The sequence below is a fragment of the Pteropus alecto genome, unplaced genomic scaffold (assembly GCF_000325575.1).
Source record: "Pteropus alecto unplaced genomic scaffold, ASM32557v1 scaffold94, whole genome shotgun sequence".
Taxonomy (NCBI): domain Eukaryota; kingdom Metazoa; phylum Chordata; class Mammalia; order Chiroptera; family Pteropodidae; genus Pteropus; species Pteropus alecto.
Window position 1 is genome coordinate 416235 of NW_006437736.1, and position 12423 is coordinate 428657.

At 44.9% G+C, this 12423-nt stretch overlaps 1 protein-coding gene and 1 long non-coding RNA gene across 2 annotated transcripts in view; one reads left to right on the top strand and one right to left on the bottom strand.

The window, feature by feature from the left end:
- LOC112481886 overlaps positions 1-5235 on the bottom strand; it is a 29345-nt gene extending 24110 nt beyond the window's left edge. Inside the window, exon 1 of the long non-coding RNA XR_003047095.1 lies at positions 5125-5235. This is a non-coding gene — a long non-coding RNA (uncharacterized LOC112481886). The remainder of the gene's footprint in view (positions 1-5124) is intronic.
- A 174-nt stretch (positions 5236-5409) lies between these two features.
- EIF3D (eukaryotic translation initiation factor 3 subunit D) overlaps positions 5410-12423 on the top strand; it is a 13313-nt gene continuing 6299 nt past the window's right edge. The window contains exons 1-8 of the mRNA XM_006914483.3: positions 5410-5602; positions 7938-8070; positions 8353-8398; positions 9088-9224; positions 9808-9893; positions 10420-10492; positions 11381-11493; positions 12264-12396. Coding sequence (XP_006914545.1) covers positions 7948-8070; positions 8353-8398; positions 9088-9224; positions 9808-9893; positions 10420-10492; positions 11381-11493; positions 12264-12396 — 711 coding nt within the window. The 5' untranslated portion in view covers positions 5410-5602; positions 7938-7947. The remainder of the gene's footprint in view (positions 5603-7937; positions 8071-8352; positions 8399-9087; positions 9225-9807; positions 9894-10419; positions 10493-11380; positions 11494-12263; positions 12397-12423) is intronic.

A 12423-nucleotide genomic window follows, 5' to 3' on the forward strand; every position in this document is an offset into this window, starting at 1 on the left:
AAACCTTTCGAAACTCAGGAAAGGCTCTCACCACTCTGTAAGGGCGGGAGTTTTTGAAGATACAAAACCACTCTCAATTCTTGGCTCAGCAGCTTACTCACTAGGCCAAGCACCCTGCACTTGCTTCTCCCCACCTGCATCAACGGGAGGGCTGGCGCCTCTCTCAGAGAACTCTTACAGAATCAGAGATGATTCTAAGCACAAGCACAGTGTCTGGCATACAGTAAGCACTCAATAAATGCTACTTAACTCTTTAAAGATTGGAGGTTCCTATTGGAAAAGGCATTTGCCTTATCTGGAAAGAACAAGACAAGACAGAATAGCATAGAAGGCTGATCAGAGAACAGTAATACTGGTGCCTCTCACTTCTAGACACGACATGAGGGGATGTATATGGAGGGCCTGGCAGGGATCTCCCTTTTTTGGTTTAGAAAATGCTTTTGCAGTCACTCCCTCGGCTAGACCGAAAACTCTTTGGGACAAGAATCTCATTACATAAATAGGGTCCTGATGCAAAGGGGTGGCTCTGGGTAATGCAAGTTGAATGAATGATCTCATACCAATTTTGATCCTTTTATTCATTGACTTAATCGATAAGTACTTACTGGGCACCTACTCTATGTCAGGCACTGTTCTAGCAACTGGGAATACAGGCCGTATTCCCACCCCCTCACGTGCTCCATGGGTCAAATCAGCACACGAATAATCATTTAATTATCGGGACTATGAGTGTTAGGAAGGGGAAGCACAGGGAGCCTGGTGTGGGGAGGGAGGGAAGGCGTACATTAGACCAGAGGCTGAAAACCAGTCAAAGAACAGAGGCGTCTTCCAAGCACGGACAGCAGCCTGTTGGGAGGCCCTGAGGTGAAAGGAATGGCAAAATCCAGCCACCAGAAAGAATGCTGGCAAGTCAGCTGAAGAAAGAGGCCCAAGCCAACAGCGCAGACACAGTGAGTCTGCCTGGCTGAGAGAGGCTCTGAGAGGACAGGAGTGTCAGATGGGGCTAGAGAGGGGAAGGGAGAGAGAATGTGTTTGTGTGAAGGGAAGGCATGTAGGAAGAGGTTAAGAAGGAGGGGAAAAAAGGAGGGTAGAAACCAAGCAAGAAACAGAAAGGCCCCGGAGAAGGGAAGAGTGATTCTGGAAGTGGCCGTTCTGTTAGAATTCTGAGAAACTGGAAGGCGTGGGGAAATAGGGACAAGGGAGACTTGAGGTGACACCAAGAAATAGACAAAGGAACTAGAAATGTTTACCAAAAAGGACAAAGTAGCATGACTAGAGGGGTCATCTCCCCAGCACTAGGCACAGCCAAGCAGAGGCGACAGCAACCAGCCAGACAGGTGACAAGGAGATGCCTGTCTGGAATGAAAGCTGGACCCAATGAATAAGAGGATCCTGTCCAGTCCCAGCACCCAAGAACTCATCCTTCCCTCCTCGGAAGGCCACATGTGGGGACAGAAAGGGCCTGTTCCCTCTGCTGGAACACTCTCCCGCCAGACCGCCCCTGGCCAGCTCTCTCTCGTTCTCCAGTCTCTACCCAAATGCCACCTTCCTCACAAATGCCTTCCTGAACTCCCACCTGAAAAGTGCTGCACCCCGAATCATTCTCTAACACGTAGCCCTGTTGCAGCATCTTCACCCACTTCTCACACTTCTCTCTACCCTTGCCCACTGTCTACCTCGCCCCATTTAAAAGGTGCCTTCCTAGAGAGCAAGGCCCTCACCCATCTTGGTCCCTGCTGCATCCTCCACACTCTGCTCCGTACCAGGCACATAGACGGTGCTCCATAAATGTTTGTCGAATGAGTAAATAAAATCCCAGCTCTGCCTCTCACTAGCTGCATGACCTGGTATCAGTGATTCACCTCTCTAAGCCTCATTTTACCATCTGTAAAATTGGCATTAAAGCATTATAGTGATGAGACTCAAACAAAACTGAGGAATTTGTCACTTATAAACTGCTATACTAATGTTAGCCAACATTAGCAATAACGAAGTTAGTCATTCAATTGCCCAAAGACAGTGACCATGCCTCTCCAAACTGGACACTGTGAAACTGCCATCTCCTTTTGAGAATAGGGCACCTGCCCTCATACCTACACTTTTCTGGCAAGAATGTTAAGTTTTTTATTTTACAATCTCTAAAAGCAGAATCTGAAGGCCCTGGATTCATTAAGCATTTCCTGGGCACACTCTGTAGGCCAGGCACTGGGCTGGGCCAGGAGGCTTCCTCTAGGAATAATGCAGTCCCAGGCTGGAGGAACCCAGAGTCTGCAGAGGGTAGGAGAGGTGTGAGACACTGGTAACAGAACCAGATGTGTGGTAAACACAGCAATGGAGGACTCTGCCAAGTGCTGTGGACACCTGGAAGAGAGAATGTGTCCTCAGAGGTCGCTTGTGCATCCAGCAAACACTTTCCAAACACCAACTATGTGGTAAAACAGCATCCTAAGTGCTGGGGATATAACAGTAAACAAGCCATGTAAGAGCTCACCTCTCTCGAGGCTTGCATTCTAATAAGGAGACAATAAATAAGTAAACAGATAAACGAACAAGGTAATTTTAATAGAGACGCTAGTCATCCAATAAAATACTAATGGGACATGCAGAAGCAGCAGGGGCCCAGCTGCTTCTTGAGTTTGAAACTCCAGCTTCACTACGTACTGCTCAACCTAGAACACCTCTCTGTGCCTCCACATCTTCATCCATAAAATGGGGAGACTAACAGGTCCTAACTCACATGGCTGTGGTGAGAATTAAATGAGTTAACGTAAGTTCTTGGAAAAGTACCAGGCACATGGCGAGTGAGAGAGTGAATGAGGACAGGGCAAGGCTACTCAGAGGGGTGGTCAGGAAATGCCTGCTTGTTGAGGACACAGGCTCACGAAGATCTAGGGGAGACGCCTTCCAAGCAGCAGAGAACAGCAGGTGAAAAGGTCTCAAGACAGGAATGAGCCTGGGTATGACCCAGAAAGAGGAAGCTGTCAGTGGGAAGCTGTCATTTAGAAACTGCAGGCCATGGAACAGAATAGAATGGGCTTTTATCTTCAGGATCAAGGAAAGCGACTGAAAGATTTTAAGCGGGGGAGGGAGGGAGGGAGGTCAGGCATGCTCTGATTTCATGTAAAGGAGAGTCAGTCCAGGTTTACGCCATGCGGAGAATGGACAGTGAGACAGGTAGAAAGAGGCAGCAGGGGCATCAGTTAGGAGGAGGAACAGAGGCAAGATCTCCCATCCAAGCCCAGGGACCCACTACTGAGAATGAGACAGGGCTCTCCAAATCATCATCCATCTGGGGTGGGCAGGAAAAGATGATTAAACTCTGACATGAGACACTGCAGCAGATGGCCTGTGCACCCACAGCAAAAAAAAAAAGAAAGAAAAAAGAAAACAAGACATGAGCAATTTAACAAACATACATCTCCCCTGATGTTTTAAAACATATTACAATTTATTACTGATATTAATTACACTAACACTGAGTGCTTATTTATGTGCCCAGGGTAATATGCTAAATTCATTTTCTCATTTAATTCTCACAAAATCCCTATCCATTCATTCAACAATTCAACAAATGTGTATTACCAGGCACTGTTCTAGGTAAGCCAGACAAAGCCTCTACCCTTATGGAGCTTACACTCTAGAGGCAGAGACAGAGCCTAAACAAGAAAACAAAAATATTTCAGAGCATGATGAAAACTGCGAAGGAAACAAAGCAGAGTGAGGGACAGAGGAAGGAGTTGCTGTTTTAGGAATGGTGGTCAGAGAAGATCTCATTAGGGATATAATTCTTAAGCAGATATATGGATAAATCTGGGGAAGAGTATGCCATGCGGAAGGAACAGCAAGTGCTGAGGCCCCGCTGAGATGGAAATAGGTTGGTGTATTTGAGGCATAAAAAATACATGGTAGCTAGAGCAGAGTGAGTATAGAACGGCAGGATATAAAGTTGAAAGGTAGCCAGGAACCAAACAAGCCACAGAAGACATTCATATTTCACTCTAAGCATATAATGGGAAGAACAGATTGCTTTGACTACCATGTGGAAAAGGAACCCTAGAGAAGCAAGAATAGACAGAGTCCAAGCAAGAGGTTGGGAGATGGTGGGGGAAACTCATATCATTCAAGATATATTTTGAAAGTAGAATAAAGAGAACTTAGCGAAGGAATGAATGTGGTGGGAAAAGGAAAAGGAGCTAGCAATGATGAAAAGTTTTTGCACGGAGCACCATTCACTGGGCATCATTAACAAAAATTAGGAAAACTGGAAGATGAGCAGATTGGGAGAGAATTTATGGAAAAAGATGCTGCTATTAACATTTTCATTTTACAGATAAGTAAGCAGCATTAGAGAGATTGAGTAACTGTCCAAGTTCACCCAACTGGTAAGTTCAATTACTAAGTATTCCCACATACATTTATGTTTACCCTCACAGTATTATACTAACCCCCTTGGTATTATCTCCAATTTACAGATAACTGAGGAAACTGAGGCCCAGAGATGTGAAGACTACACAGTTACAGAGTGGCAGAGCCAAGAGTAAATATCAGATCCGCCTAATAGGAGATATATTTTCCAATAAACCAGACATGCTGGGAGACTGATAAAGAAACCTAGGAAACAGGGTAGAAGAGGATCTGAGGTTTGAATAAAATGACGCCCTCAGATTCTTTCAATGTTTTGTAATCCCCTAATAAGATTCCGAACATCTAGTATAAATATGAACCCCCGCCACAAAAAAAAAAAAAAAAAAAAAAGATTCTAAACAAACTCTGTAGGCTGGAAGTTGCGGACAACTGTTGCCCACCAAAGAAAGTGGTTCCTGAGTCGCCACCTCAGAATCCCAGTTGCTAATAAAAATGCAGATTCCTGGGCTCCATCTTAGACATGCTTGAATAAAAATTTATGGAAGCGAGCCCCAGAATCTGCATTTTTCAAATTAGGGCTCCAGAAATCGTCGTCGTACAACAGTTTGAGAACTGTGGTTCGAACCCTGGCGGCCATTCCCTAAACTAGTAGGCTGAACTACGCAGGTCGCTTGACACCTCTACCTGTTTCTGAAACTGTAAAAGAAAAGGGGAGGGAGGAACAATAAAATCTGCCTAGGACGCTCGACTTGCCCCTACCTGTGAGAATCAAACCACGTGATCAGTTAGAGAGGGTTGGAGCCTCGGGTCATTGTGGGATACAGAGTGGCTGAAGCGTCCCGTGAAGCATTGTGGGAGACAGAGGGGCCGTCAGCCGTTCCCCGCCTCCAGCTTTGACTGCACTGCCGCCACGTTTCAATAAACCTGATCGGGACGTTGCCAGATACCCCATGACGTAACCGTAAACAACCCTCTCGCGTCTTGGCGCCTAGGAGGCTAATGAGGCGACCTCGCAAAGCGAAGTAACAAAGTTCCGGGCGTGCCTCCGCTTTACGACTCGCGTTCGGCGGCCGAACCCAAAGCTGGACAGCAGTTTACGACAGCGCCGGTCGTGTTTACGGCGCCGGTGGCTGCGTGCGCATCTTTCCTCCTTTCCCGATTTCTTGGCTGGCATCTGGTAGCGAGGTCTCCGACCTCGACTATCTTTCGCCATCCGGTCCGGCCGAGGGCGTTGCAGGTGAGCGGCGTGTTCTATATGATTCTAGGGACCTCCGGAGCTGGGTTGGGCGGGGCCCGGCCTTCAGAGGCCTCCCGGAAGAGACCCCCGGTACGCCCCTCTTGCCGCCTCTGTTCCTCCACTGGGCGTAGCAGGAATCCGCCTTCCGGGCCCCAGGCCCCGCGTACTGCGGGATGCGGGGTACGGCCTTGTGGGTGAGGTCCCTGGCCCTGTACTTCTCTTAGCGGCTACCGGCTTTGCGAATTTGATAATGTCATTTAACCCAGCGAGGTCTCAGAGTCTTTTTTTTAAGTGTCCAAGGCTGTCTGCGTTTCTGTGTGTGAAATATTGGGCGTGCCAAGCTGAACAGTGTTCAGCTCTACTCTGAGCAGTTTTACAGACCAAATGTGAAATGGAATGGAGTAGATCTGATCTTTGATTTGAAACACACACACACACAACACATAACCCACCCTCCACCCCCAGGGATTTATGGTGTAGCTCTGTAGCGGCAGCAGTAATCTACACAATATGGTGGCGTGCCAGCAACAAGGCCCCTTCTGACTGCCCTGTTGGTGCCTCCCCATCCTGCTCCTATAGCCGATGTAGCTGTCACTCCGTTTTAACTGAAGGACTCAGTTTCTCCCACTGGTTCTATTCTGCTCACTATTCTTTTACATGTGTGGAAACTGGTACTTCCTCCCCCTGGAAGAATGCCTTGGGCCTACTTCCTTGTTGAGCTATGACGGAACAAGCAGATTTTTAAGAGTATGTTTTGAGACATCATTGTTTGGTCATTAAATATGGTATAAAACCCCAGATCTTTTCAGGCCGCTGTCCAGCTAGAATATGATTGGAAGAATGCTGGACTTACGGCAGACAACCCTAGAAATCAAATCTATTTTGAAACAATGGGCAGATCAACTCATTTTGGCTGAACTACAATTTTTTACCTCTCAAGTGGGGTTTGGGGGAGTTACTGGTGTTAACGTATCTAGTATGGTGTCTGACACTAAATAAGAGCTCAGTAAATATTTGTTGAACATAAATTGTTTTGACCACCACCCCTTCCCTCAGTTCTCTTCCTGTAGTATAAGTTAAGTTGAGAATTAGAAGATGGAGCTGCCAGGTTCATTCTCTGTTGCTGTCACCCAGCTCCTGTTGCTGTCGCCTCTGTAAGACACCTTAGTCTCTCTGTCATGGGACAAAGAGGAGAGTTTACTAAGTTCAGTATCCTGTGCTCTTTGATCGCTCTCCAGCCTCCAGAAATATTTGTTAATGAGTTTTCCTTTGGGAACTCACCTTGTGAACATTTTCAGAGGATTACAATGGATACAGGCATGGAGTTTTGACAGGAACTGTCAGGCATCTGTCACACATCTCTTGGGAGTCCCTGTTTTTACTCTCCTCAGAGGAGCTATAGCATTAGGTGGAGCATGGACTCCAGAGCCAGACTGCCATGGTGCAAATTTTTCATCAACTAGCATAGCGACTTTAGGCAATTTCTTAACTTCTCTGTGTCTCAGTTTTCTTTTCCAAAAAGGATAATACTGGCCCTTGCCTCAGCTCGTTGGGGGATTTAATGAATTTATGTGTGGTAAGCACTAAGAACAGTGCCTGGTACTCATAATATTTATGAACATTTGATGTATGGCCACTTTTATGGCCAAAGGTTTCTGGTGACCTCAGCCTCCTGTCAGGCATTTTGTTTGGCTCTGCATATGGATTTGCATTGACAATAGAAAATTGGGAGAACAAGAAAAGAAAGTTGAGTTTTAGGATATACTCACGGATGCTTATTTTTCTTAGCAGTCTGTGTAAATGTATTTTTGCAGGTCTGAATAGTAATTGTGTGGCATTCTACAGTAAAGGTACTTCCATATGTGTTAACTATAAGACTTTCACAATAATGCTCTGATGTCAATAAAACAGGGATCATTTTACTTTACAGAAGAAGAAACTGAGGCTTAGGAAAGTTAAATATTGTATACCATGGCGAAGGTGTTTCTGAGGACCAGAATATGGTTATTACATTTTTTAAAAAAAGTTACTACATTAAAGGAGCACCATTATTTTATGTAACACTAAGAAAGGAAAACTGTCAATTAAGATATGACACCCAAACTCATTTCAAAGATGTCACAGTGAAAAAAATCAGTGATATGTGGTAAATCAGTTTCGTTAGCTATAAGTGTTCACGGTATTATTTACAAAAAAATGAAAGGAGTAGATAACGTTTCAGAGTTCAAGTTTGTGTTGTTTTTTTAATTTTATCATTCACATCTTACCTCATATAGGCCTTTTTTACTTTGAGGCCTTTCTTCATGCAGCTACTTAGGTTATTTTTATTTTTAAGGTCTTAGAAGATGGCAAAGTTCATGACACCCGTGATCCAGGACAACCCCTCAGGCTGGGGTCCCTGTGCAGTCCCTGAGCAATTTCGGGATATGCCCTACCAGCCATTCAGCAAAGGAGATCGGCTAGGAAAGGTACTACATGTCGGCAGGGGTCTGGCTGCTCCTCTCTCCAAGTTCCTTTTGATTTTATTCTCTCTAAAGCATAACCTCTGTGTTCCTTATAGCAACCAGCTGAGAAGGGCTATAACCTCTGGGTACTTCCAGTGTCATAGGCGAGCTGGGCACTTACAGAGGCATTGTTAGCCAGTCCTGCTACTTTTTCCTCACAGCGTCCTCACTTTGGGGGGTTTCTGGGTCACCAGAGAATTGCCTAAGTGACCTGTGTGCTCTGTCTTCCCTTGTCGCTCTTACTAGGTTGCAGACTGGACGGGTGCCACATACCAAGATAAGAGGTACACGAGTAAGTGTTCTCCTGCTGACTGCCCGATCAGGGCCTTCGGAAAACCATTGTTCTTCCCAGTAACCTCCATCTGAAGGTGCCCTAGAATGGGAACGAAGTGCTGATGATAATTCAGGTGTTAGGAGCATATTCTAGCCTGTGAACACTAATCAGATAGCCCCACAAGTTAGCCTGTTCATTAAAGAAGTTCAACCTATTATACTGGAATTTTTTTCCCACTTTTGGGGAGCTATGAATCCTTTTACAAATCTGTTGAACATATTCCCATTTTGTATCTCATTGCTTGGGATTTACTGAACCTGTGAAGCCAGTCAATGGATTCCAGTTTCAAAATTCCCGATTTTAAGATCCTAATATAGTAGATTGGTTTAGTTCTTAGCTCATATTCTTATGGAATAAGGCAAAGAGTGGAATGGGCTTACCTTGAGTTCCTCAGAACTCTGTCTTGACTTATGTTCTTTAGACCATAAGCATTTCAAACTTGAATGTACATATGAATCCCCTGGGGGTCTTGTTGAAATGCTGGTTCTGATTCTGTGGGTCCAGGGTGCAGCTGTCTGCATGTCTAAGATGCTCCCAGCCAATGCTGAGGGTCCCAAGACCATGCTTAAATAGCAAGGCTTTTGACTAGTATGTATTTGTAAAGCCTATAAGTAGTGGTGATTACACACTGTCACCTTTGCCTCCAGATAAATACTCTTCTCAGTTTGGTGGTGGAAGTCAGTATGCTTATTTCCATGAGGAGGATGAAACTAGTTTCCAGCTGGTGGATACAGCACGCACACAGAAGACCGCCTACCAGAGGAATCGGATGCGATTTGCACAGGTAAACCAAGAGCCAGCATCTGACTAGCTCAGGGCTATTACATCTTAGGGCTGTTAACCTGCTGCTAAAAATGCAAACCTGTGAGTACTGATGAGAGGAAAGGGTATCATCACAGGTCTTCTAGTGAACCCCAAGTAGCCATTCGGTGACAAGTTGTACTAAAGTAAACTTTTTTAGGTCCAAGGATGCATTTAAATGGTTTAGATTTCTCTTGACCAGTAGCTGGATAACAAGGTGCATCTGTGCCAGCTGCCCGACTTCATTGCTTGGTTGCAGGCTTTATTAAGCAGATGGTCCAGTTGGACCACATCTTGTTGCATAAAGAGGCAAATTCAGCAACTCTAATAAAAGCCAGTAAAGCTGCTTAAATAAAAAATACATATGCGAATGTAAGCCTAAGCTAATTCCAAGTACTTACTCAACTAAACCCCCAGACTTTTGATTCTGGAGAATAACAGCACAGAGTAAAATGTGCAACTTGGATTTTGCATCCTATCTTAGGCTTATGACCTCCCATTGAGCACTGTCTGTTGTGAGCCAAATCTCCAAGATTTTGACATGGATGTTTTTTCCTAATTCCCAGCGGAACCTCCGCAGAGATAAAGATCGGCGGAACATGTTGCAGTTCAACCTGCAGACCCTGCCTAAGAGTGCGAAGCAGAAGGAGAGGTGAGCTGCCCATCCTGTCGGAACAAGTTCTCCCAGGACCAATCACAGTCTGAAATCACGAGGCCAAAGCACAGGAGAATGGTTGTCTTTCCCACCATAGCAAAAAACAAAAAGACCTTAAAGCCAGTTAATCCACTGTTTCAACCCTGATGTCATTCTCCGAAGGCAGATAGCTTGAGCAGGAGGGTACTTGAAATGGACATGCGCACTGAAGGGAAACAAGGGCAAATAAGAAGAGACTCGCGCTCACCTCCGCTCACTTCTGCTGGGGCATAACTCTAGGGGCGCCATTCGCACTGGCTCCTATGAGCCTCCTGGAGCTGGGTATTGCCACAGCCTGGCCCAGGTGGGGGCTGCCAGGGGACAGTCTCTATAGATGGGAGTAAAATATAGCCGGTCAGTATTTGGGGACAGTATGCCTCTTCTAGCATGTCTAGTGTGCACCCCTGTGGTCTGTTTCTTTTTATTAAGTCTGTATTTTTCTGAAAAATCTGCACCGAAAGCACAATTTTCTTATCTTTTTCAGGGAACGTATACGCCTGCAGAAAAAATTCCAGAAACAATTCGGAGTGAGGCAGAAATGGGACCAAAAATCACAGGTAGTGTATCCATGCCAGAATTCTGTCTAGATTTTTATTTTGTTTGCTTAGTTTTATAACAGCTTTATTTATATTTAATTCATGTACTATACAGTTCACCCATTTAAAGCATACATTTCAGTAATTTTTAGTATACTCACAGACTTACAATCAACCATTACTGTAGTCAGTCATCACTCTAAAAAGATACCCCGTACCTTTTAGCAGTCAGCCACTATTCCCCCCAGCCTTAGGCGACCATTAATCTGTGTTCTGTCTCTGGATTTACCTGTTCTGGACGTTGCATCAAAATGGAATCATACAATTTGTCGTCTTTTACGGTTCATCCATGTTGTAGCATGTACCAGTTCTTCATTTCTTTGTATTGTTGAATTTTGTTGTATGGATAATATTTTGTTTATCTGTTCACCTGTTGGTGGACGTTTAGGTTGTTTTCTCTTTTTGCTATTATGAATAATGCTGCTGTGAACATTCCTGGACAAAGGTTTGGACATTGTAAGAATAGAAGACGCATGTAGGCAAGAGTGAAGTTGCAGTTGTAGAAGTTACATTTTGCTGTATGATGCTTGCTGTGTCAAGAGTAGATAGCTAATACCCTGAGAGAAGTCTAAAGAAGCTGCTACAGCTGCTTTATGGAATACAGAAACAGAAAGAGCTAATGTGCCCTGGGCGACATCGTTACCTAGGGGTGGAATTCCCATTTGTTTTTGAATTCGTGGTCCCTTCAGTTCTCTTCTAGATTATAGGCTCCTGAGAGTCAGGGATTCTGTGTTCTAAGCCAGTGCGGAGTCAATGTTCCAAAAGTGTTTATTGAATGAAAGCCCTTCACACTGTTAACCTGCCTTTTGCTTATGTTTTGCACTGGCTTCCAATGCTTTTCCACTACAGAAACCCCGAGACTCTTCAGTCGAAGTTCGTAGTGACTGGGAGGTGAAAGAGGAAATGGACTTTCCTCAGTTAATGAAGATGCGCTACTTGGAGGTATCAGAGCCACAGGACATGTAAGTGGCATCTTTTACTGCCTTCCACCATGCTCACGTGTGTGGACCAGCTGATGATGAATATTTTCTAAGCCCTAGGATTTCCAAGAAGGATCTGAAGCCACTTAAAAGACATTGCATAAGACGAACAGATGAATTTAAAAACAGTGCCAAGGGAGGGAAAGCAGAAAGAAGTTTACTAATGCTAAACGTTAAATCTCTTTCAATTTCCTGGCATCACAAGCAAAAGAAAAATTAAGTTATATAGCTTTTTTTGGCAGAAAGAGAAAGGGAAGAAAGCAGAAAGAAATTTGCTGATATTAAATTCCAGGTTTTTTTCCGCTTCCTGGAATCCTGATCCAAAGAGAAATTAAGCTATATAGCTCTTTTGGCAGAAAAAAAAAAAAAAAAAAACGCAGTTCTTCAGGAGAAAGAGCTTTTCCTGACATTTCAAAGAGCCTCTTACTTCAGAGGCCAAGTAGGTGGGAATAACTTAGTGGGGAGCTAGAGCGCCAGACCAGAAGTCAGCACGCCTGAGTGCCTGTCACTCCCCACCCCGCACTCTAAAATGGGAAGGTGAGCTGAATCAGTTATATTCACTGTTCCAGGAGCCACGTCGGGAGCTAAGGGGATGGGGTCCTGAGCGAGCACTGAGAGTTCATCTCCTGTCTCAGAGACTGTTTTCATCTCTCACATATTAGACGTCTGGATAAGACTTCAGATCCCAATGCATAAAAGAAAAAGGTGGTGATCTTCTTTACTTTGTATGTCTTGCCCGCTTTTTCCTGCAGCGAGTGTTGCGGGGCCCTAGAATACTACGATAAAGCCTTCGACCGTGTCACCACAAGGAGTGAGAAGCCACTGCGGAGCATCAAGCGCATCTTCCACACTGTCACCACCACAGACGACCCTGTCATCCGAAAGGTGTGCACCCCCTTCATCACTCACACC